Raw genomic sequence first — 26,599 nt, forward strand, 5'->3', positions numbered from 1 at the left:
ATGCCTGCATGGATAATGTAATTCTCCTAGTAAAGAGAGACAAATCTAGAGCTTTCGCTCAACTCTAATTACTCCATGGCATATTAAACGTAAGATAATTTTCTTTAACTATACAGCATCATATTTAAATGTCAATACCTACCTCACTTACAGCTTTTCAGCCATATATCTCACAGCGCTCTCTAACTGACATACGCATCGTGATCTTCATTGTTAGAATCTCCCTAAGGCAGAAAATCCATGTCAATTGTGACTGAAGATCTCTCTGCTCTGGTGGTATTCTCAGGACCACAAATACACCCACAAGAAAAATGCTGGCATTTGAAACCCTATTTTCCACCAAGTAACTCAGATGAATTAAATGCAAACATAATATAAACCAGACAGGTTTCAAGGTGTCATGGTGCCCAAAACTGAACTAGACTAGGATAAAAAAACATTTTTAAAACATGTTAGCTAAACTACTTTAAATAAACTCTAATGCACACAAGGCAAGGTTTGGGTTTTTTTAAAAGTCCGTGTTGGCTTGTTGATATGAACCCTAAAAGGAGGTATAAGCAAAAGAGATGATTTTGGTCTTTATGACAAACACACTTCTAGGCAGGTGCAGAGAGCAGATATTACTGCAACAGAGACACCATGCTATATTAGAAACTATGTTTTTTATTCTGGTTGATTTACAGGATTAAAAGTGTACAGATACCAACCTTTTCTCTTTTAAGTGCTAGGATTCACCTCTGTTTAAAAAACAAAATACGAAACAAAACAAAAAGAAAAAAACTAAACCCAAAAAGAACAGCTTGTCCTATCTGCTTTAGAGTTTTAAAACATCATCTAAGCTCCTTTTAGCTTACCATGGACAGGTCTCTACTCTTACCACCAAAAAATTCAACCATGTATAGGGCGGAAAAATATTATTTCCTGACCAACTCTCCCCCCGATGGTCATTTTGTATCCCAAAGCATAAAGTATAGCTACCTGTATAATTTTATAGTCCCTGGTCTTGCATCCAACTCCATTTTGATATTTGCAAAAATGCAAAGTCAGCAATGAGCGACTCAAAGGCACACAAAGATGCATAACTAAACTTCCTGATCCTTTCTTCCAAGTCTTTTGCTCGAGCTGTTCTGTGAACCTGAAATAACATAAAATGACAGCATTGTAGTAAATCACTTTGTTTCTTCTCCATTTGTTACAGAGCAGATTCACTCCCTCCTCCATATCCACCAGCACTTCCCCTGCCACATCTACCACAGTTATTGCAATTCCTTCTCTACTCCATCCACCCACTCCCCGCCACATCTCACAAGCACCTGCCAGCCCTGATGCAGCAGCAACGGAAGCATGTCTAGTGTTACAGCCTGCAGGTTTTAGCATCTAAAGAGAATGGACAGTATTTAGTTTCTGTTGTCTCTGGATTTCACAATTGTGCAGGCAAAATGCTTTCCCCCAAACATGCATTCAGACATTTTCAAATATTTGTGATGATCTTCCTCCCCTGTGATTTTAATCTGAGGTCCTGTTACCATTCCCAGCCATACCACTTTTGGCTGCACTTGTAATCAGTTCTTTAGAACAGAAGTGGTCTGTATCAGCAGCTGCATGGTGACCTTAACGAACACCTTGTTTCTGAAGAAACAGCATATCTGAGCATAAAAGCCATGATGGGAGGTTCTGCTAATGATAGTACAGCATTTAGGCGAATACGAGTTTTGCATAGAACAAACTACGTACAGTTGAGAGCTACTCTTTAAACAGATTGCAGATGCTGCATCAGATAGGAAGAAATCAAAATAAGAGGCAAACCAGGTGATGTGAAATTATGAAGAGTGGGGAGGGATTCAGGTTAGATTAGATGCAATGGCATCTGTATCAAAAGTGGGAAGATGTGGTTCGGAAATGTCAGCTACCAACAGCATGCACATTTTAAATACCCAATTTAGACGGAGAGAGCATTGAAAACATCTGGTTGTGGGCACAATCACTGAGCATAACCAATAAACTCACTTTTAAAGGCATTAAAGTCTGCCTACAGACTGCTGCTAGCACTACAGCACTTAATACATGCTAAGCCTCATGTCTTTAAAAATATTTTTCATGGTCTAGACAAGGCCTGTGCATATCCTGGCATCACACAGCTTAGTGAAAGGGGGATGGTACCTGAAGGTATGAGAAAAGGATCTCTTCTCCAGAATGCTAATTCCTCAGGGATAGGAGTCTCAGAGGGGTAACCCAGTTGGTCTGTAGAATCACAAAAATCAAGCAGTCCTGCAGCAGTTTAAGGATTAACAAATTTATTTATTAGGTAATGAGCTTTCTGAGTTACCCCTGAAAGCTCATTACCTGATAAATTTGTTAGCCTTTAAGGTGCTAGAGGACTGCTTGTTTTTGGGATCCCAGACTTCAGATTGCTATTACCAAAAACAACCTTCCCTTCCCAGCTCAGTTACTCGGATTTCAGGCGTCTGGGCGAGTGTAATTTCATTCACAGTGACAGAGCTTTCCAATGGCAGCTAGGGTCGGAGTCTACCCTTACAAAAAAAATAAGTCAACCTAGAAGTCTTCCCACGTGTCCTTATTCCAGACAGACGCCCCATCCGCCCTGCTGCAAGGGGGAGGGGGTTCCCGCTGGTGAAACGGGGCTAATAATACTCCTCACGCAGCTCCCAGCTAATCTCTCAAAGCGAGACCCGCCTGCGCGGCGGCGCACCAAAACGGCTGCCACAGGTAGGCACAAGTAGGCAAGCCGCCTACTTCCCATGCCAGGCTGGAGGCCCCCGCTGAGGTCGCTGACCAGCCACCGACTCAGTGCGCGCGCTCCGCAACTCGCTAGCAGGCGCCAGACGTGCGGCCGGGCACGTCCCTCCCGACCTTGGGGCGGGCCAGCCGACCGCACTGGCTCCACCCCCTGGCCGCACGTCAGCAGCAGAGCCCTATATAAATCCCCCTCCCCTGCCCCCTCGCGGTACTGCAGTGACAGCGGCAGGCGTTTGGTAGCGCGCGGAGGTGGAGCGCCGGGGTAAGCCGCAGGGAGGCAGGCGCGCGCGAGGCGCCCATCTGTGCATAGGTGCTCCCGGGTCTTGGCGGGGCTGCTTGGAGGGCGAGGGCGTTAGTTGCAGAATCCCCCGAGTCCTTACGGGGCGGTGTTATAGGGCCCCAGGGCGGCGCTGGCTGCGTAACGCCCGGGGTCTCCAGTGGCGTGGGGCGAGTGACTGGGTGCGAGGGGCAGCGCGGGACTCTTAGACGAGGGCAGCTGCAGGTGCCCGTCAGTCCGGGACGGGAGGGTAAGTTCCACCGCCCTCGGCACGGGGAGTGGGGCAGGAGCGCCGGAAAGCGCTAATGCGGCTGCAGGGCGGTGCGTCCGGCTGCAGTGCGGGTGCCTGGTGCCGGCGGGGCGGTGGGGCCCGGGCTCCAAGCGCTTCCGCACGCTGCAGTCTCCGCTCTGAGCAGCGGTTGAGTCATTGGTGCTGGCTTGGCGCGGGCGCTGGGCACGCGGCTGCGGGAGATGAGGGTGACCCCACGCCCAATGCAGGCGCCTGACTAGCCGATTGATCCCCCTTACGCGCCTTGATGAGGGACCCTGAGCCTCGAAGACCTGATCCTGACTGGGGCTGAGGGCAGGATCCCGCGGTGCTGGTGCCTCGGCTGCTCCGCGGGGAGGGCCGCGGGACGTGCGGTGAACCTCGTTGCTGCTCTCAGGATTCCTGCATCTAGCCACCACCGAACGCTCCCCCGGGCAGCCCAGCTCGGTGACTTCTGGGGAGCGAAGGGGGGAGTAGGGCTGGCCTCTGCCTGGGGCTGGAGAGGGCATGTGAAACTCATGCCCGCGATGGGACCGGCTGGGCTGACCCTTGTGGTTTCTCCCTGGCTTAAGAGGTCACTCACTGGATGGTTAGGCATGAAAAGTGCGTTACTCCATGCACTGAACTGCATAGGGCATCAGGCCCCCGGTCGGGGGGAGCCAGTCCTCAGCTTCCCCTTTAACACCGTGTGAGGACTTATCTTCCTGTAGCCATTCCGTTCGGCTGGAGCAGGACTGAGCATACAGAGGAACTGAAACAGCACTGGGCTATTTGAGGCGGCGCTTGGGCTGATCTTAGAGCAGATTACATCAAGGGATGTTGGAGCACAATTCACGGCAGGGAATAACCCTGCAAGGGCTCCTAAGGAGCAGCGGCTGGTGGTGTTACATATCTGTTCCTAACTGCTGAGTCTCTGGGTAAAATTCAGGGACTCCCACCACCCCTCAGTTGCCTCTGCTCAGAAGGCCTTTTGCTATGCTCTCTGCTTTAACAGTGTTCTGGTTACTAGCACCTGCCACTTGCCTTTGGGTTTGGGAAGGTATTAGTCTTAGCTAGTCCACAGCCCCTGTTCTGTGCTGTATTCCATTTACAGTAGTATAACATCCCACTGGTACTCTGGTGCACTGCAAGAAAGAAAATACAGCTATGCAAACATGACAGGGCAGGGAAAATATAGGCCAATTAATATTTATGGTTTTAAACAAACATATCTATAGTTTCCACCATTGGGGGGAGAACCAAACATGTTTTGGGTCCCAGTAACTGCTGTCTTAGGAAGCAGTTTAATTTCTTCAGTGAAGAATGGGGACAGTACTGTTGGCTAAGTCTGAGTCACCTGAGTCCCATGTTCTCTAAGGTAGGAATTTTTTAAATTCCCACTGCTTGCCTAGGATATGGCATCCCTGTCTGTATATTAAACCGTATGGTGCTAGCTCTGCTTTTAGCTCCAAATATGCACTAACTTATGACTGAAGTTATTTGTCTCCTGCTTAAGATGACCCTTTAAAAAGCTTGCGGTTGTAAAGCACTTCCAGAAAAGTGCATCTTGCAAAGTGAGTTTCCTGAAATAGATCATGGGCACAGAGCCACACATGAAGTAGATTCAGTCACTTACTGACTTCAGCAGATAACGGATCTACACACTAGTTTTCATACTCTGCACAGACATTTGATTATTCATAGTGCCATGAAGTATTGGCTGTCTGTGAGCTCTAACTTCTTGGGTGGAATTAATCCCTAAAGCATCTTACAGTTGATTTGATGAAATACTTCTGTTGGCCCTTGATCCAAACATAATGTATCATTTCCTGTATGATGTATCTCATGGAGGACTTGACGCATGCAGAGATGCTTCAGGGCAGCAGTTCCAAACTTAAGTGGGCCATGTACCACCTAGTAAAAAAATCTGGGATGTGAAGGGATGGAGTACAGCACAGTATAGAAACCCTACTTCAATGGACAAATCTGGCCTATCGATAAATTGTGGTTATCATGTTACACAGTGCTCTGGGAAGCAGAGATGTTCCATGGCTCTGGCTCCTTTACTCACTGAGCTGTACATGCAGGAGCTATACATAGGAAAACTGGAAAATTTATTAACTTGTACAGTACAGCAGAGAGGCTCTGATAAAAGGCCTTTCCTGCTAGACCTTGTACCATGTGAACTAAAGAGGCATCTGTCTGGCAGAGCTTACACTTACAATTATGGCATTCACTAAAAGGTAACCCACTTTACATAGTGGAGCAGATATGACACTGATGAGCTACAACTGCTGGAAAGATGAAGTGTCTCATAGAACGTGGTGTACAAAGGGACTATAAAACACTTAATTGGTGGAGTCTGCTGTTTAAATAAATTACTGCATTATCTCTCCCTAGGCTTCATAAAGCAAGTGCATCCCCACACATCTGGGTAGCTATTTTTGCTCAGTCCCCTGGTGGCACTGATCTTGGCCAAGAGGCCAAATGGCAACATTAGCTTTCTGGGACTTAGATTGTAAAGAGGAAGGCTGTTGGACTGGGCCTATAGGGTGCCATTTCTGAGCCAGCTGGCAGGGTGGTTCCTCACTCACACTGGTAAGTGCAGCCTGTGCCTAGCAGAAAAGCAGCACGAGTCTACCACACTGTGGCAGGGAGCAGGAGTCTGTCCCTGCATCAACACCAGCAAGGATTGGATAGGGACCAGAGTACAAAGAGCAGCACAAGATTCTTCTTGAATCTACAGTGCAAACTTGAGCTCTCTGTGCTGGCGCTGAAGGACATGCTGGAGCAGGGCTACATTCCCCTGGTGCAATGTAGTTGTGCTGTCTTGGGAGGGATGATTGTGGCTTGGTATATGGCTTGTCAGAAGTGACACATGAGGTCAACATCTGTCCAATACTGATGAATAAACGGGTAGAGGAACACTTTCAAAAGCTTCTAGGACACTCAAAGGCTTTTGAAAAGGTTGCCCTGTTCCCCTGATGTAAGTGGTGTGTCCTAAGCCTCTCTTACATAGCCCCCACCTCCCATAGCCTTAAAAACTACAAGCCTCTACCAGATTGGGTTAAAAACAATGGTCAACATTAAGGTATTTTTTCCAACAGGAATGGCTGATACATTTGAATGAAAGAACCAGCCCCACAACTGTGGCTCAAATAAGCAATATTTTTAAGAATGTCATAATTGTCATTTTCCCATGAAATGACTGACCATTGTCAGTCAGATGACCTGCATAGACCATCTCTCACCAGCAGGTACTTGACTGAAGAACTGGATATATTACTACTGCCATGTTTCAAACTGTGCTCATGAATATTCATGTTGCCTCAACAGACTGTAACTCATCTCCCTTGTGATGGAAAATGTGCCTAACAGAAATGTGAATGGAGAGACCAGAGGGAAACTTCTATGGCTGTACAAGCAGATGAAACATATTCCTTGTGTAATAATAGTCTGTGGAGGGGAGGAGAGTTATGGCTCATGAATGAAAGTTTCTCAAATGCATCTGAAAATTTTATAAGAGAACTTAGGGAGTTGGTTTGTCTACTCCCACTTACATATTGGGAAGTCTCAAGTGATCTTGAAGAGCTCTTTCCTGCTTTCATCCATATCGGAAGTTGTAGGAAACACCTTGGTTACTTCAGCTACCTTCCATACTACAGCAGCTACAGTGGCTCAGCTGTACCAATGCAACTGTGCCTCTGTAGTGCTTCTGGCGAAGATCCTCTGAGTGGCTGGCTGAGACCTCTCCTGTTGGCTTAAGTGCAGACAAGCCCCTTCGTGTTGGTGCAGCAGAAACACAATACTGTATTGTGAAATACAGAAAAGTGGCTTTAATTAACAAATTCTTGGACTAAAATACAAGCCTTCTATGCTAATCTTGGAACTTGTTACTGGAGGGCTACACAGATCGTATAATTGTCCCCCATAACATTTTATTGGAAGCAAACCATAATCAGCTTGCTTATTGTATCAAAATCAATTTATAGTTATTAGTGACCCACAGGTTCTCAACAAAAAGGTATGCTTTGGGCCTCTCTTGCAAGCGCCCTTACCAACTGTCTTAGTTATGTGATTGTGCCTAACTTTCCTGCTTGTGCTACATCTAGTAACAGGGTCCAGGATTACATGCACATGAAGTTTACTTCAGAACTACAGTAATATCTCAAATGCTTAGAACTTATGAAGATCACTCTTTTTCAGGACTACAAAATGTCTGTTAAGGAGAATCTCATTCAAAATGTTCACAAAGAGGAGGACAGTCATGCCCACAACAAGATTACTGTGGTTGGGGTTGGTGCAGTGGGCATGGCTTGTGCAATCAGCATCCTGATGAAGGTGAGTGTCTAGGCTTACCCTTCTTCCTCAGAGAGTAAAGACAGCTGTGGAGAACAGCTAGATCCATTAATTTATCTGGTGGCTTGTTCACCTTTGTAAATGCCAACTTTACCTGATATGCTAGACCAGTGGTTCCCAAACTTTTCAGCATCATGCCCCTACTTTTGATTTTTGAGAAACCCTCATGCCCCCCCACCTCTTCACCACCATCCAACTGGCTTTTTAACAAAATTAAATTTTGTTTTAAATTACAGACACAAACTTGATATAAAAATGTTATTTAAAACTTAAAAGTAAGCACAAATAGTTCTGCTTGGGCCCCTTGTGGGTACCTGTTGCAGCCCCAGCGGGCCGTCTTCCTGAGCCCTATGCAAGCTGCCTGTGACAGCCACCCACCCAAGATCTGCACTGCCAGAGCCACCCACCTGCCTGCCCCCCACCCGAGCCCCACACTGCTGGGACCAGCTGCCTGCCCACCAGCCACTAACGAAAGGAAGGGGCAAGTGTAGACCCAGCCATAGTGTCTGTGCGGGGTCATCCATGTAAAATGTCAGGGGCTGAGAGCCAGAACCAAAGGCTGACTCCTTCAGGAAGGGAGAATGATGCGGGAGCTGGGTCAACTCATGCCCCACCTGGAATTTCTCCACACACCGCCAGCAGGGCAAGCCCCCAGGTTTGGGAAACCATGCACTAGATAGAACATAGATATTCACTCATACCTTTGCTATGCATGAGGAAACATTCTAATAGTGAGCTGTGTCAGCTCAACAATTGCCAGCTTTCTGACTTTTATACAGAGTCCCATATATCTGATCTGACTGGGACCAGGGCCAGACCCACTAATGAAAAAAACGAGTAAGAGGGAATAGGAAAGCATGGGGCTGCAGCACCGTCTAGTGGCCAGAGACGAGATGGTTAACCGTGTCTGTTGGCTAAGACATAAGAGACAGAAAATGGAAGGTTTGATAAATGGGGTTCTATTTTCATCAGTTATCCATGTAAAACAGAAATAGAATTGTTAAAGAAAATATCTGGATTCTAAACCTTCATTTTTATTGCTAAAATTCCTAAAGCTGTTTGGTCTGAAGCAAGGAGATAACTACACTGTGAAATCATGAAACAGCTCAATCACTTATTCCAGCTTTGATATGAAAAATTCTGGACTGATGTAAATCCAGTAAACTCTCAAAATGCACAATTTCAAGTTCCACTTAACTTGTATTAATGCAGGTTAAGCACAGCCTTGCTCACCAGCCATGCATGTGTGGCTCGCACCTGCCCCCCCCAGCCCTAGTTCAAACCCCTGCAGCCCAGCTCACCACCCCCACAAATGGCTCTAGCTCAACTGCCTGCCTCCACCCCAGTTTACCCACCCTCCCCGCTACGTGCATGGCTCCAGCTCAGTTGCAGGCTTAACTCCCTTGCCCCCCCTCCCATGGCCTGAACCCACTGCCAGGCTTAACCCTCCCCAACTGTCCCCTTCCCCCCATCCCCAGGACTTACCTTTCAAAAAAAAGTCAGTGCTCCTGCTGCTTCCCCAGCTGCAGAACTTGTGTTCCGCTGGAGAAAGACATCCCCCGACTTACGTGAAATTTGAGTTACGTGAAGTGTGTGGGAGCGCAACCCTCATGTAAATCAAGGCACCACTGTATATGTATTGCACTTAGTATTAAGGGTCATTTCTAGAACAAACTTTATCATGGAGTTTAGGGATGGGGACAGTAGCTTTCTCTAAATCTGTACTGCATTCTCCACACTGAATTACAAAACCATTTATTGACCATGCCTTGAATGCTTTTTTATTATTGTAAGTGTCATTGTTTATACCCTGATTATGCTTCATAAGCCACTTCCTGTGTTCAGATGACCTTGCATGGAAACATGTCCACTCCAGTTGAATGACAGTGAGATGCGGTACAGACACAAATTCCTACAAGTTTCAGTACTTTCCCCTCAAAAGCTAGTACCCTGGTGGAAGTAGAGGTTCCAGGTAACTAGAATGGCAGTTTTTTTTTATTCTGACCAGCAACAGTTCCTTACCTACACTTAAAATATCCTGCTGCCCTCTTGCTAAAGTCTGACTTCATGGATTAGTGAAACATTTTAATTCAGAAATCCAGCACACTTACTTGGTTTTAATTGTTCTTGTGGCCTCCTGTAGGAGATGGCTGATGAACTTGCTCTTGTTGATGTCATTGAAGACAAGCTGAGAGGAGAGATGCTGGATCTCCAGCATGGCAGTCTCTTCCTTAGAACACCAAAAATTGTCTCTGGCAAAGGTTAGTGTTCTGTGGGTTTCTGTTTTAGGTTCCCCTTATATTTGCTGTGGGTATCTCAATAAACCATCAGCATTATCCTCTTCCCCATCATCTTCCACTAGAATCTATATATATCACTCACCAGCCACCAAGAGGCACTATGATTATTCTGGGCAAGGTGGGCCCTTAGTATGTATGGGTTTCCAGCATCCCACTAACCAATGTAATGAATATATCCATGCTCTCCCCATCCCAAACTCCTGACCCTGGATGCACTATTGGCTTGACAGCTATTCAAACTGGTATGCGACACCTTGGCTGTGTCTATACTAGCCCCAAACTTCGAAAGGGCCATGCAAATGGCCATTTCGAAGTTTGGGGCTAGTGTAGACATGGCCCTTGTGTGCAAACATTCTCTTAATATAGTTTCTAAATGGACACCATCATTTCAGCCACAGTTGCTCATCCAAGTGGTAAACTTGACCTTTTAGTCCTAGTATCGAACAGAAGATTTAACCTGTTTGCTAATACAGGACAGATCGTGCTTGGTGCTGTCATCACAGCAGGGGACTGGATTTGATGACCTCTCAAAGTTCCTTCCAGTTCTATATTCTATAAACATAAAAATGGCCATATTGCATCGGAACAGTGGTCCAGCTATCCCAGTAGCCAGTACTAGATGCTTTAGAAGGAGTGAACAGAAACTGGGCAACTTCAAGTGATCAGTTGTCTTGTTCAGTTTGTTTCTGGCTTAGGTACACCCAGACCATGGGGTTGTGCCCAGATCATCCTTGGGGGCTCCCATTTCCTAATTCTTTTTGGAACCCAGTTATGCTTTAGCCTTCAACCCCCTGTGACAATAAATTACTATCCTAGGCTGTCTACACTACCAGATAAATTTGACTTTACAAATCTGGGTTTTTACATCTTAGATTTTGAGTATCCTCACTTCCCACAAAGTTGAATTAGTGCTGCCACATTAGAACGGCCGAACGCTGACTGTCACAGCAGTGGATTGTGGGAACCTATTCCACAGTTTCCTCAGCTCCGCATTCTGCCCCCTCCTCTGGGGCCCCGCTACACCCCCACTGGTGGCAGTGCTCATCCCACTGCCTGGTTCCTAGGTCCCTGCAGCTTGGGGGAGCTGGGAAATTGACCACTGCTGCTGCACCTACCTCGGGGGAGCAAGTTGCTGCACTGGTCAGTTTCCTGGCTCCCACAAGGGGTGAGGAGCCAGGTGCAGCAGTGCCAGTCAGCCTGTGGAGGCTAATGAATTGAATTAAATTAAAAGACATGATGCTTCCACACTAGCCTTTATTTGAACTGTTGAATTCGAACTTGACACCATGCCCATCCTTGTCCCAGTGATGATAGATATTGATATTAGTGCTTCCTAAATTGAGCTAATGGTATTTACAGTGAAGACGCTCACTTGGTACAACCGAGTCGATGACCTTAAAATTGAATTTAATCTCAGTGTGGATGTAACCCTACTGTCTACACAATGCAACCTTACTGGTAAACGTTCAACAAGGAATAGCACCTATTTTGAAATAAGCCATAGTGCATCCAGTGGCTATTTCCAAATAGATACTGTGTTTCAAAATAGCAAAGTGCCATTTCAAAATGCATTTGTGTAGCAGTGTTATTTTGAAATAAACTATTCCAGAATAGCTATTCTGGAACAGCTTATTTCAAAATTGGATATGTTAACACAGCAGCTTTAAGTGCTTTGTCCAGCATCCCAGGATGTCTGGCAGAGCAGAGAATTAATTCTAACTTCTGCCTCAAGCTAGTATCCTTGCTCCTGACTAGCTGTGTGTGGATGGTGTTAAGCTCTCTTCTCTAGAGCTATGAAACATGGACACTCTAGCTGGCACTTGAAGCAACCAGAGCATTTTCACATGAACTGTCTCATGCAACATCAAGTCATCAGACAAGGTCCCGGACCAGTACTGTGTGACTAACACTGAATGCCTGAGCGCACACATACAACTTTGCTTAGTGGGTCACCTAAATTAGGATGTTGCACAACTCCTCGCAGCCATGACTTACAGACAAGTGAAGTCTGTATACTGGGAGGCCAACAAAAATAGGAAAGACACTCCCAAAACATCTAAAAGCTGCTTAAGTAAACCCTAGCGCATGGGGAAGCTGTTGATTGAGGAGGATGGTGACAGACCTGTTGGTTTCTCCTTAAAAGCTACTGAGAACAGCGAAACAGAAAATCTCAAGAAGGATGAATGAAGACTGCAGCAAAGAACATATAGCCATGTCTGCCTGCTTGCCATGCAGCCCTATCTGCAGATCCCTTATCTGCTCATGTTTACCCAAGAGCATTTAATGGAACAAAACTCAGTCAGGTACTCCAACGATGGAAGGTGGAAGAAGGCCCTGTTGGAAAGACTGTGTTACCTTTCATGGAATGTGCCCTTTCTTTAAAGGAAATAGTAGGTGCATGCTGCTGATGGTAGCCCTATAGAGAACCCAATCTGGACAACAGCTGAGGCATAGGTAGTGATGTTCTGTGCTTCTCTGGCTAGTGTAAGCATGGGGTGATATGTCTTACAACTAAAAATACCTTTTCTGCTAGGGATTGACTATGGCTAAGAGACTTACTCCTCAACATTTGTCAGTTATTACTTATTGTGGAATTTAAGCTGGCAAGATCTGGGTTGTTTGTAGCCAATAGGAGCAGTAGACAAGGACACAAGTCCTGGTGGCTATTAGCCAACCACAGAGTAAAGAGAGCTAGCATGATCATATGGCTGAGCTGAAACATTTACGTTGAAAACATTTTTAAAAAATGTTCTAGCCTCAGTGGCCCATTCCAGAACATAGGAGCTCTCATGTTCATTAGCTTAAATGTGAAATTACAACTTTTTTCCCCCAGAAAAGGGGCAACAAATTGGCCAGTGACATGAAACAGCTTCCCTAGGAGAAGAAATTAAGGACTGGTCAGTCTAGAAGAGACACCTAAGGGTAGGAAAACAGGATAAAGGTTTAGAAAACCATGACTGGTGTGAGATGCTGGCAGATCACCTGTTAACTTGTCATGGTCCCTATGTCAACAGGACATTGAAATGCACAGCTAGAATCAGTCTGGCGCACCTGTGACCATACCAGCTCCTAACGGATGTTAGAAGTGCAACAATGTTTTAATATTTAGCTTTTGTTAAATGGTTGACTTGCTGCATGCATTATTGCACTTAAAATATATGGAAATCATACTATAGGGTAATATTTGAGTGGATGAATGTTAAGCCTCTGAGTCACCAGACAGAAGAGAGATACTAGGGTGAAGGACTGATCTTCAGCAAAAGTTAAGTCCTTCATAAAAGAGAGGTCCCCTGATCTACAGTAGTTCATTGGGTAACATTGGCAGTGAAATTTCCCTTACATACTCTAAACAAGAGGACAAAAAACTTCATGTTCTGCTCTTCTCCTTAAAAGCAGAGTCTCACAGGTGAACTTCCATCAGCTGAATCTGTAGCTCACAAGGATGAGAATAATTCCTTTTTGTTGTAAGGTTTTCAATCTCTGCACTGCTTGGTCTTGGAGAGGAGGGATTTTCTAGGCATGAGGAAAAGGTCCCCCAGGTTTGTCTGGGTTAGCTCTAAAGAACATAGAGTGCATCTACAGGAGGAACTAACTTTGAAATTAGGCACTACATCAAAGTAGCCAGCAGAGAGTCTACACACACTTTTTCTTTTGAAGTTAACTTTGAAGTAGGGAGCCCAACTTTTAAGTCCTTACTCTATTCATAGGAATGGAATAGTGCCCTACTTCAAAGTTTAACTTCGAAGTAGGGTGTGTGTAGAAGTTGTTGAAGCTATTTTTGTAGTGTAGACACATCCAAACAGATCTTGCTTATCAGAGGTTCTACTACCAACTTTTGAAATGAGACCTAAATGAGTTACCATCTGCTTTAGTTTTAAAACAAACTATTTCCTTTCCCAATTTAGTTAATCTTGATACTGTTTACCACAAGATTGGCTACATACTCAACCTTTGTCATGGCTGGAGTACATATGAGATGGGTTAAGTTACTGGTCCTTTAGGACCAGGAGTAACCTGAATTTTTTTCTGTTTTTTTGGGGGGCATGTATGGGACCTTATACAAAAGTTTGCTCACCTGGATAGAAAAATAGATTGGAGAACCAAGAGGCCTGCCTGACTTCATGTTTAGGCTGCTCTAGTGGCAGAAGAGCTTACACTTAAAGGATTGCTGAAATCTAAGTATACCTCTTGCAGCCAATTTGGGGTTTGTGCCCTGTATCCCAGTCTGCCCTGAGTTTGGTACTCTTGCTTAAATCATAACAAGTAGTTTTACAGTGTGCAGAAAGTGACTAGGAATAGTAATTTTGAAATAGCTGTGCAGACTTAACTTTTGTCTCTGTAGCAGGTACACCCTCAGAATAATGGTGCTTTCCTGTCCCTTCAGAGTTGACACATTCATTTAGGCCCCATTACTGTACTATCAAACTTGTGCAACAAATTAAAGCTAATTTGCTCATGATTGTAGAAGATAATGTATTATCTGAGCACTGTGTTCCACACACTGCCTCCCAGCACCTTCCAATGTGTGAGCTCTAGCTCAAGGAAGGGAGGACCTCCAGGCTCACTGTATGTGTAAAGATTTAATATTTGGCACTTTCTTTGTAGACTACAGTGTGACTGCACACTCCAAGCTGGTTATCATCACAGCCGGGGCTCGCCAGCAAGAAGGGGAGAGTCGGCTTAACTTGGTCCAGCGCAACGTCAACATCTTCAAATTCATCATTCCCAATGTTGTCAAATACAGCCCTGACTGCATGCTGCTTGTCGTATCAAATCCAGGTCAGGATCATTATGATTGCTTAATAAAGCCCTCTTGGTTCCCTTCCTCTTATGGAAGTGGGAAGCATATTTTAGAGGGGCAAAACTAAAATATAGTTCATGGGGCTGGGGTTATGAGGTAATTGTCTCTTCACTTCCCAGTTGGGGTCAGAACTTGAGGGAAGATTCAGTCACTTCCTCCTCATTCTTCCATCCTTCACATTGAATGGGTGGCAAAGCTTAATAGGCAAACTTGCCTCTCATGGCTACATCCGTAAGTGCAGTTTAAACTTCTCTGGCACGCAGCTAGCAACTATCCATAAATTGAGAAAGTGTATTGCATTTGTGCTCTAGTCAGTAGATCTAGTTTAAAAAAAAAACAAAACCCCAAAAACCTCTGCTTACAGCTAGAACCTGCCCAAGAATCTGTTGAAATAGTCTTAAGTTGAATGAACGCCTACTTTGACAAAAGTCATTTTTGTAACGTGGCTATTGTATTAACAGTTGATATTTTGACCTATGTGGCTTGGAAGATCAGTGGCTTTCCTAAGCACCGTGTTATTGGTAGCGGCTGCAATTTGGATTCGGCCCGTTTCCGCTATCTCATGGGAGAAAAACTGGGCATCCATTCTCTAAGCTGCCATGGGTGGATAATTGGAGAGCATGGAGATTCTAGTGGTATGTATTAAGTCCCACAAATTTAGCTTTATTCTGGTGTTTTAAAGAAAATTAGACTAGGAGTCAAGAGTTAAAACTCTGGCAGGTTCCCAGGAAATAGCAATACTCAGTCTTTGGCAAAGTAGTTTATTAGGACCTTAACAGGCAATTTAAGAAAATATGCATTGCCTTAACTTCTATGGCATGTAGTAACTGTAGATGATCTATATTTGACTCGGCCTGCTCTGCTTAGAAAAGGTCATTACTGTAACCCAAGAAGGGTCAAAACCTGTAGCCTAAATTCTCCTCTGGGCTCTAAGAGGGAGTTGAAGGAGTGGGAGAGTGAAGCTCTTCCTTTTAAGGGACTCCTAAAAACAGTTTTCAGACATACATGTATTTAATTCTTGTCATTGTGTCTTAACACTTTTGGTTCGTCTCACTACCCATGCTAACACTGCCTAACACATCTTCAAGTGATTGTCTGGGAAGGGGAGACTTGAAAATCTTTTCCCCCTTTCACCTCCCTTGTCCCTTTATGAAACAGTCCCTTAGTCAACCCATTCCTTGTCCAATCCAAAAACCCAAGCTGACCACCTTTAACCTTGAGATGAAAGATGGACTAGTGGTAGCTGAACCTAATCTGGACTAGGTTCACAAGATTTCATACTTTGATACATAAACTTTAATTTTCTTTTTAAATGTTAAACTCATACACCCAAAGCACAATGGCACTTGCATGGCAACAGAATTTACCAAGTGTTACACTGTCAGTTTATATTTGGGTGGAGGTGAAATTAGGATTCATTTGGAGGATGAGTAACTGCTCTGTTTTGAAGTAACTTAGCTGTGTATTTATCTTAGTACCTGTCTGGAGTGGAGTCAACGTTGCTGGTGTCTCCCTTAAAGCTCTGCACCCTGACATAGGAACTGCTTCAGACAAGGAGCGTTGGCAAGAGGTCCACAAACAGGTGGTGGACAGGTAAAGAACAATTGTAGTGGAACAAGTTGGTTTACTCTTAAATGGTGCAGAACTATAGTGCATGCCAAATAGAGCGGATAGTATCAATACCATAGTTAAGCACAGACACTGTAGCAGATACAGTGTGGAGATGCAGAAACAGTAGAACTTAAAAATAAGGATGGCTTTAACATTAATCAGTGTAATGGAGAAAACAAGCTTCTGGTGAGCCCAATCTTATGATTTGCGAGCAGGAACTCTTACACAATTTCATTACTCACCAACTTTTTTCAGGGTGGAGAACCCAATACTGGATAGCTTAGGAGTGCTCATCAGTTCAACAAAATGGGTGGAATTTTCAGAAGTGCTTAGGCCTGCAGAAGGGCACAGGATTGCTGGAAGTCAATGGGGACTGTGCTGCTCCTGACTCAATTGGTTTTGGAAATGGCATTCACTGTCTTAAAGTTTCATACTTTGATTTTAGAAAATGTAAGGAAAGTTCTTTACCTTTGCAGTGCCTATGAGGTTATCAAGCTGAAGGGATACACGTCATGGGCTATTGGTTTCTCTGTGGCAGATCTAGCTGAAACTATTATGAAGAACCTAAGAAGGGTGCACCCCATTTCAACTATGGTTAAGGTAAGCAGCTGCTTGCTAAAGCAGAGCAACTTCTACTTACGTTTAAAGGTAAATTAATTTATAGCTGTAACTAGTTATTCCCTACTACCTAAACTTGCACACCTAAGTCTGGAGCAGTGCTGGTAATATACTGTTGTGACTAAGCAAGACTTAATTTTCAGTAATTCAAGCTTAAACTCCAGATGTACAGAGGCTTTTCTCTAAACTGGTATAGGGTGAGTTTTCATTTCAAACACTTAAATTTTAATCAGATTAATATCTAGAGCTGCTTAACTTTCTGGGAAATTGTGCTAGCCATTTAGACAACTGTCTTAAAGGAGATGGTGACATGGAAAAAGTAAACCAAAGTTGTAATGCAACCAGTCTAATAAAGCAACATCTTTTTTCTTTTCAGGGTATGTATGGAGTAAGCAATGATGTCTTCCTAAGTGTTCCTTGTGTGTTGGGATACAGTGGCATTACAGATGTAATAAAGATGACGCTGAAGAGTGAGGAGGAAGAAAAGCTAAGGAAAAGTGCAGATACACTGTGGGGAATCCAGAAAGAACTACAGTTTTAATTGTCCTAGCACTTCTCTGTTAAAACAGTATAGTGGATTTCTGTTGCACTTTTCAAGTAGGTAAAGTTGGTTGTAGGTACAGACTTAGAAATATTCAACCCTAATATGAACAGTTTCCCAAAATTAGAATAGGAAACCATTCTGTGGCTTTTCTTCACCTAAACCTGTATTTGTAGCCAGAAGTGAATCGGCATGTAGTTGTTACAGTTCAGTGGTGTATGGTAGGTCTAGCACTCCTTGTAAAACACTGCTTAAAATCCTGCCTCTCCGTTCTTCAGTTCAGAAGAATTGGTTTCACAGCTGTGTAATAACTGAGACCAAAGTATTTCTTGTACTAGAGAAAAGATAAAGGCAAACCAACTTTTTCTGCTGAGTCATAGCTTCAACTTCTTGCAGGTCCAAATGTTTTCCATATTGCTTCGGCATCTGTGCATACCTTTTACTCAAATTGTGTACTGTAATGACAGCTATAAAGCTGGCAACTAGATATGTAAAAACCAGGACTTCTGTACACAAAGGCCACTGTAAACATTCAATTCTAGCAGTAGCCCTAACACCAAATAAACCATGAAATCTTGCTTTGGTTTCCTTCCCTAATTTAGAAGTTAAACATGGATTTTTGTAAAGGCAAATTTATGAACTTAGGAGAGAGTTAACAAAGCTAGTTGTCTATATAGTAGGACTTTCAGACAAGTCCTCCTCCAGAAGGACTTAAGCAAATTAAGTTCTAGAATAAAAGGGGAAGTCCTCATTGATGACTACATATAGTAGGGAAAACAAGGGGTAGGAATATATGGTCAGTTTGCACAGAGGTAAAGAAAAGCTGTATTTGGCCTGGGATAAAATAATGTGGGAAGGGGACTTCTAAAGAAAACAGTCCCTCACTAGTTAAGTGCAAAGAATGACAGCAGGATCTCTCAAATGGGTGGTGAGACAACAGTAAATGAAATTCAATGTCAATTAATAAGTAAAAATTCAAGTATACAAACAAAATGGTCAGCTCTGAGTTGTTCTGCTTCATCATTTTAGATAATTCTCTAATCAGCTGCTTGGATGTAGCTGCAGCTTTTAAATAAATAGACAAAAAAACTAACCTAGAGGTTGGCAATGAAAGATTTGCCAAAACATAGGAGGTCAGTACTGCATTAACAGGGCTACTACTTGCTGGACTTCTAGGGGAAATTAGAGTTGAATAACAACACTGAGCCAGGGCTGTTGGCTGTAAAGTTTTATAGGATTGCAGGACACTTGGCCATATGTACCAATGAAAATCAGGCCAGACCATGTCTGACAGTCTCACTGTATAGTACAGACAGTATCAAATATAAATCTGCACAATGCTCATGTGTTGAATAGAGCACACAGTTCTGATCACCTCATCTCAAATGAGGCATGGAATGACACTGGGTATAACAGCTGTGTTCAGAGCCATGAAAAAGACCAATTGTCATATACCCCATGTTTCTTGAAGATTAATCTATAAAATCACAAGTGGTATAGAGGAAGCAAAGAAGAAAGCCCTTTTAACATGTGTACTAGTATTTAACATTACATTTATGAAAAGCAGGTTTAAAGGGAGTAGTACACTTAATTTGCACTCTACCTGTGGACTTCATAGCTGCAGAACCTTGTGAAGGCAAAAAGTGTAACTAGGCTCAGAAGAATAATCAAATGGAGGCTATTGATGGCTGTGGGTAGACATGCAGGCCTAGCATGGAAGAGGCCCTAAAATCTCCACCAAGTAGGAGCTGGGCCTAGACAATAGGAATGGATGATGAAGTTGCCCTGTTCAAAGTTATCCCTCTGAAGTGTGGCCCTGGGCTCAACTGACCATTGGTCTGAACCCCACCTATAGACTTCCTCATGTAGAGCTTTGCTCTAAAGTTAGCCTGATGGAGAGAACAGCAGCTTCACCATTTACAGCAAGCCTCTCATCTCAAGCCAAGTTTTTTTCCTTACATAAAAATCCCATCTAATGGCCAAGAGCAGAGACTACAGGGCCTCAAGTGCTCATTGTTTTCTAAATTTTGATATGTAAAATAAGGACTTAGGAGCTCAACTTTTGGCACTCCAGGTTAAGACAAACACACAATAAAGGAGACTGCTAGGCAAATGAACCAGAAGATATGCCATAATAGGAGTATTTGCTGCTAATATACACAAGGAACAGCACCCCTACAATTGAATGCACCATTAGAATCAGGTAAACAATACAGAAGAACAATGAGAGTGGGGTAATGGATTACTATACAGTAAGGTCTCAGAGTATACAACCCCACTCTTATGCATCTGACCCCAATTCCTGTAGTAAACCCAGTACTGCAATTTCCAGTTGTGCTTAACTCACTCCCCCCACCCTGACTCAAAGCACCTCAGCCCCATACAGCCCCAGCTCCACTCACCACCCATGCATAGCTCCTGTTCACCCTCCACCTCTGGCTCTAGCTCACCACCACTCAGGCATGGCTTTGGATCAACGTCCCCAGCTCCAGTTCAGCCCTCCTGCCAGCTCACCTCAGGTCTGGCTCTGAGTCACCACAGCTCCAGCTCACCCCCCACCCCAGTTCAAGCCACCCACCAGCTCACCACCTGCACACAGCTCTGGTTCTGTCTCAACCCCTTCCACTCCCTGCAGCCCAGCTCCCCATCCCTACACCACTCCAGCTCAAGTCCACCCCTCACCCTCCTGCAGCCCACCCCAATATAGGAAATACTTCCAAGTACTTACTAATAGGGACCCTAAATTGTAGTGATCTGACTTAAGGAAGGTATATCTAGACTTTGAGGAAACTAACTGGATTTATCGAGATACAGCTACAGCCCTTAGAATGTAATTTAGAGAAACAGACCATGAGTTCAGGATCCCTTTTGTCCCACTTCAAGTCCAGAAAGAAAGTAAGGAGGGATACATGGTAAGCTGGAATTTTTTCTCCAGCATGAAGTTAGGCATGTTTCTCAAGAGCAGACTGTTGGAAGAAAACTAATTATTGAAACTTTAGGAGGGAAAAAAAACCCCACACTATTTCTTGCACTTATCTGACAGAAGTTTTAAAAAAAAAAAAGCAAGCAAAAAATCATCTTGAATTAAATAAAACCTGAAGGAATAGGGGTCTTATTCTAACTCCAGATTAAATGGTTCAGTCATCACCAATAAAACTCCTCATCGGGTGTCTTCAGAGTCCAGCTCCAACAAGAATGAAGAAATTTCCCTCCATCAGACTCTTGGGAGATGCACTTCGATTTCTTTGGCCTCTTAGTATGAAAACTGGGGTGTTTGCTTTGGGAATGCTCCTTGTTTTAGGCCCTTTACAGAAGTGTTTCTTAAACTTTTGAAACCACAGAACACCAAATATTTTTTGTGCGGAACACCTGTGAAAATTTTTTTCTTAAACAAGTCAGACAAAAACACTAAACCAAACAGCAACAGACAGCAAAACCAGTAATTTAAACCAGTTATCATAGCAATGAAGTAACATTGTATCTGGTTTTAATAACAGAAAACATATACCATCAGTGTATATCGAAAAAGTCTCAGATGCTCACAGCTCACTTGTGCGTTGTTCACGGAACATCAGGAGTGTTCTGCAGAACATACTTTAAGAAACACTGCTTTAGAGTATATGACATCTGTACTTCATGTGGATGGGAAAACATTAACTTACATGAAGGATTTTGTTGAGATAGCCCACCACTCCTAACCTAAGGAAGCAAATGACTCTACCAGATTGCTGAAGTGGTAGTGGTAATTAGTTACCTGGGAAGAGAACAGAACCTATTAGTATGGATTATAAAGAGTAACTTTCAGACCAAAAAATGCGATAAGGAAATTGCTTTGTTTCACACTTCCATTAAGTGATTATGAGAGGTTATGCATTTCAGCATAATTTTTGAGGTTAACATTCACTACTGTCTATCTGTTCTTACAAACTGCAAGTCCATCTTTGATTGTAATACCAAGATGAAATAAGAAAGAAAAACAGCTCCATTTTTGCTGTGGTCACCCTGCAAGAAATCACAATTCCTGGGTGGCAAGATCTAGCACAAAGGACAAGGTTTTACTTTGGGCACCTGCATTCATTAGTTTATCATAAATCTAAAGATGACATAAGAATAGCCATACTTAAAGCAACTTTGTGTTTATTCTTCCTAATTCTTCAAAAGAAAAAAGAAAGATGATTCCAAGCCTCTGTAATATATTACTGAAAGAGACATATGTCTTAAATAAAAAGATGCACAACTTCGGAAGATCTCTCTGTTTGCAAAGTATATTTTACACAGAAACACAGGAAGAAAACTGATATGCACCAAGTTTTATTTACGATTAATTCACCAACACAAAACAAAGATTACAGGGAATAGAAAGTGCATTAATAAAAGCGAGTCTTTACCAAAAAGAAAAAGAAAATATATTATTGATTCAAAATATCTTACACTTGAGTGATGTAATAATTTATTCTGGGCCCCTACAGATTAAAAGAGAGTGTGACAGTTTCATAAGTAGCCCTACTTTCTGACTGAAGTCAAAGAGGTCAGTAGAGATCACTGAGTCCAGCCGTCTTTCTTGCCTTCTGCATTAGCGCCCTCAGCTGGAATTGCTTGCGAGACAGAAGACGCACATGCTGGGGAAAAAATTATGAAATTTAGTGTAGCTATCAACCTTATTGCCTTCAGCACAATCAGGCAACTGTGCAATCCAAAATTTTAATGCTGGGATGATCAGAGACTCAAATGTAATGTTTATTTTTGAAAATGGATATTTAAACTTTAAGGGCTAAAACCTAATTTGAGGAAATTTGGTTGAATAAACAGAGCAATGACCTCAAGAGATGTCCCAAAAGGAAACACTTTACATTTTCCTGAAAACTACACATAGTTCACAGCACATTCGTTGCGAAGAAACAGCAATCAAATCCAATCACATTTCATTCAGTAAGGTTTATTTTAAGTGAATCAGGTGCCTGGTAAAATGTAGTCAGATCTATGGAGAGTTTAACTAATTAAATTCAATCACTGTAGACCCCCTTCTGACAACAATTACTACATGACCCCAGGAGGGGGAAAACTGCAGCCTGAGTCTGCCCAAGCCCTGCTACCCTGGTTGAGGTTGGGGGGAGAGGGTCTGAATCCCAAGAGTTACAGGCATGGGCAGAGAGACTATAACCTGATCCTCATAATCCAATGAAAGTCTAATAATGCCAGTCCTGGTGATACCACTGAAATGTGGTTATGACCCACTGTGGGGTCCCAACTCACAGTTTGAGAACTTCTGTCCTAGACTTAGGCCTCCCCAGTATGCAACAGGCTTCACACAGAGCGGCCCTTTCATCCCTCAATTTCACTCCACCTTTCCTAACCTAATAATTTACTGTGACACATAGCATTGCCTTTGTTCTGCCAATGTCCCAGGCCCTTACTATGTACTTGCCAGCTTCCCTTGTAAAAAGCCTCCATGCTTTCTTCCACATGCCTCTTGGCTTCCTTCAAATGCCTCCCTAAAGAATCACCTCTGCTGTAATGCTACAAACCCCAGCCTGACAACCACAGTTAAGCAGGTGACAAGCTGCAACTGTCCTCTTCCCCTACTTGCCTTTTTCTATGCCCTATCTTTATCCATATTAAAGAGAGCTCACTGCCAAATTTAGAGTATAAGATGTATCAAATCTTCACTATATTCATAAAAAAATCCACAGGTGGGCAGTAGTAATGAGCAGGTTCTCTTTTATAGAAGAGGCTTCTGTGTGTATTTGTCCCTCCACACACCTGGCTTTCTTGCCTTAGAATCAGACAACCCGTAAGAGCCAACTGAAGACAATGCCTGAAACACATTCATCTTTCAGTATCAGGTTATACCTTGACTCAAAGCAGCCCAACCATTTGAAGCTTTGCCTGGACTAGAAAATCTGATGGAAAGAAGAAAAAGATGAACAAAGTGGAGCATTAGCACTATGGGAAATAAGTCAGTGGTCTGAGTCCATTTCTGCATAAATCCTACAATTCTTAGCTGGCTGTTTCAGCAAAGGCACCAAAGACCAAATGAGGGTGAAGACTGACTGAATACCTGCTCACTGTTACACTTGGTTTTTCCAAAATCAGGGTGATGGTACACTAATAAAGCAGGGTGGGACACTGGCACTGCCAGTGTTACACCTAGCCTAGGAACACAGTAGCACAATACCGTTAACTAGGGACTTTTAATACATGGACATTCCTTTTATAAACTGAAGTTCTCCTTTTATAAAGGCAGACATTTTTAAACCTACTGGTTCCCCACTGGCAAAAGAACACAGCAACAGTAACTATCTCAGAGCAGAGCCACAGGAATTCTCAGATCCAAAATGTGAATCAAATAAATAACTCTCAGTGCATGCTTAAAAACGTCTTGAGAAACCTACCTTTAAAAAGACATCTAGATCAATAACTCCACGTCTCAATGCTTCTCCCAAGTAAAAGATGGTGTCTTCAATGGCATTTTCCTCTGCATATAAGTTCAGGATCTGTTTGTAAAGTGGAGCAGTTGGAATGATAACTTCATCTATGTCATTATTTTCTGACTGATTTTCCATTTTTTCCAGTGCAGAACTAAGTTCTTCATCCTTCTTCTTCAGAAGTTCAATGTTCTTATCAACTTCAGCCTAAAAATATATTTAAAATATTTGCCCAGTTAAAGCTCTTGGGAGCCAGGTAACTGCTCAAATTTTACTCTGATGCACATTTGATTAGATAAAAGACTTTAAGAATTTCTTCTTTGTTCGCTTATATTACGGTTTTCCTTGGGTAAATCCTATCACCACACAGACTCAAGAAGACAGTTTAGTTTTGCCATGATTAAATTGTAGTTGCCCAGTTTTAACAGCTACTCCCATTCCCCAGTGCTTCAAGGCACTGGTACTGGTACTTGGCCACCACAGAGTCTGTGTTGATAAGAGAGCAAGCAGGGGTTTGGGAAAGCAAGGGCTCCAGGGGAAGAGAGGTAGTCTAGAAGCCATGAAACGATGAGCAAAAATGTCACAGGTCAGAGTGAATGCTGCTTATGGAGGCCTAACAGGATATCAGCAAGTATTTGATAATGGATGGAAGAGGCTTTTTACTGTGGGAGATGTGGGCCTTTGGTTTGAGGGTCCAGAACTGTGCAGGGAGACTGAGGTAGTACTGGAGTCCAGTGCCTCTGTGTCACAGCACTGGAAATGGAAGAGCTCCCACATGCTGTTGCCAAAGTGCACTGAAGAGCTGAGACAATGGTAAGAGAGAACTGACTCTTTGTACCAAGGCACTGACACACAAATAGCTCTTTCTGGTGCTGCTGCCACAGTTACCTAATATACCAAGACAGCAGAACCAGGAGGAGCATCTGATGTGCAGAAGCCTCAGTACAGAGGTTTGGGACCTCCCACCAGATAAAATTAATACATTCTCTTCCCAAAACTCCTATTCAATCTTCCTCAGTGCCCCACAGAGGAGCACCATATGCAGCTAAAGGAAGATGAGCAGCCATATACAGTGAGAGACACAGGGTGAGTGAAGATAAGTCCATATAGCCAAGTGCCAAAGCCTGGTGCTTCAGAGGGCATGAATAGAACAGGTAACTGAGCGATCTACCGTCTGTTGTCCACTCTCAGTTTCTGGCATTCAGAGACTAGAGATACACAGAGCATATGGTTGTATCCCTGACCATCTTGGCCAATGACCATTGATAGATCTGTCTTCCAAGATGAACTTGCTGAATTTTTCTTTGCCTCTACTTACACTTTTGGCCTTCATAAGCATCTATGACAATGAGTTCCAGAGTTGACTAAACTGTGTGGAAAAGTACTTTCTTCCGTTTGCTTTAAATTTGCTGCCTATTAATTCAACTGGGTGATGGATTTGATAGATCTTTATCATACTCCCCACTTAACTGCAACTCTTCCAAGCTGCAAAGTCCCAATCTTTTTATCCTCTCCTTGAAAAACTGTACATCATCTAAAATTTTGCCAGCCTGCTGCATATCCCTTTTTCCATATAATTTATTTGGAGGAAGAGAGATAGAGTGAAGAACTGAATTCCACTGTAATCATCTATTGGTCATCAGAAATGGGATGTGTGTGGGATGGAGAGTAGGTTAAGAAGAGGGATAGTGAAAGAGGGCCTGCAGTGGAAAAGGTAGATGGGAGAGAAGCTGAACACTGAACATCCACCTGGCTTTTGTGCATTTTTGGTTAATGTTAATGCTTTTAATACAACAGCCTGACATATAATCCATCAGTTTTATTATATACTGTAATTTCTAATGTACCTACTAAGAAAGTTCTAAAAATATTACCAAATCTTATCTATGAACTAGGGAAGAATTACATTCATTTTATGATTTTTTGTAACGTCACACATCCTGCTAGTTTCATTCACAGGGCTGTTAAAAGAATAATGCACAGTACAACCCCTGTTTATTCAAAATGCTGGTTCATCTTCACATTCTCCCTAAAGAAAGGGGTAAAGCAAAGTGGAAAGCTAAAGTAACTTGCACAAGGAGAAAGTGGCAGTACAAGGATATAGTAAAAATGATCTCTATTACTGTACAGAAGCTGGAGGTAGAAAGTTATCTACATACCTATTTCATTTTCCTCAGGAGAACACATCCTTAAACAAAATGTATTACAGTTTCCCTACAGCTAAATAAAATAAACTGGACATTCTGGACAGAGTTGAATAGCCTTCACTCCATTGCCATCCCTGGTTCTTGTGTGTGCACTCACACACACACACACACACAATTCAAAAAAGGTGGCATTTTAAAAAACTGACACATTAGAAGCCTAGAAACATCCACTAGGCTCAGAACAGACACACATGGGTCAGTTCACTATTGGAAACCAAGACGTATGGCATTGCTTTCTCCATCAGCTTACCACTTCCTGGTCTAAGCGAGTTATCATCTCTTCCAGCTTTTGGTGACCTTTTTTCAGGTCCTCTTCTGTCCGTTTCAAGGCGTTGAGCTCGGCTTGTGCACGGTCCATTTCCTCTTTCATCCGCCATCTCAGTTTGTCACTCACTGCTGAAATGAGAGATGCTCGAATGGTGTCCTCGCTGATGGTACCATCTCTGCTGGGACCTG

At 43.2% G+C, this 26,599-nt stretch overlaps 2 protein-coding genes across 4 annotated transcripts in view; one reads left to right on the forward strand and one right to left on the reverse strand.

The window, feature by feature from the left end:
* Positions 1-2,964: 2,964 nt before the first annotated feature.
* Positions 2,965-18,089, forward strand: LOC142014736 (L-lactate dehydrogenase A chain). The gene is made up of 8 exons (XM_074997779.1): positions 2,965-3,019; positions 7,488-7,622; positions 9,784-9,901; positions 14,546-14,719; positions 15,203-15,376; positions 16,217-16,334; positions 16,829-16,952; positions 17,347-18,089. The coding sequence occupies exons 2-8, from the start codon at positions 7,497-7,499 to the stop codon at positions 17,509-17,511; spliced, it is 999 nt and encodes a 332-aa protein (XP_074853880.1). The 5' UTR covers positions 2,965-3,019; positions 7,488-7,496; the 3' UTR covers positions 17,512-18,089.
* A 3,715-nt stretch (positions 18,090-21,804) lies between these two features.
* TSG101 (tumor susceptibility 101) overlaps positions 21,805-26,599 on the reverse strand; it is a 55,727-nt gene continuing 50,932 nt past the window's right edge. For 2 of the 3 annotated variants that reach the window (XM_074997775.1, XM_074997776.1), the window contains exons 8-10: positions 26,394-26,596; positions 23,904-24,143; positions 21,805-22,130 (exon numbers count right to left, since the gene is read on the reverse strand). In XM_074997775.1, the coding sequence (XP_074853876.1) occupies positions 22,041-22,130; positions 23,904-24,143; positions 26,394-26,596 (533 nt within the window). In that variant the 3' untranslated portion in view covers positions 21,805-22,040. Of the gene's footprint in view, positions 22,131-23,361; positions 23,412-23,903; positions 24,144-26,393; positions 26,597-26,599 lie in introns of all 3 variants that reach the window. The other variant, XM_074997777.1, reaches the window with a different exon arrangement.

The sequence above is a fragment of the Carettochelys insculpta genome, chromosome 6, assembly GCF_033958435.1.
Source record: "Carettochelys insculpta isolate YL-2023 chromosome 6, ASM3395843v1, whole genome shotgun sequence".
NCBI classification, from domain to species: Eukaryota; Metazoa; Chordata; order Testudines; family Carettochelyidae; genus Carettochelys; species Carettochelys insculpta.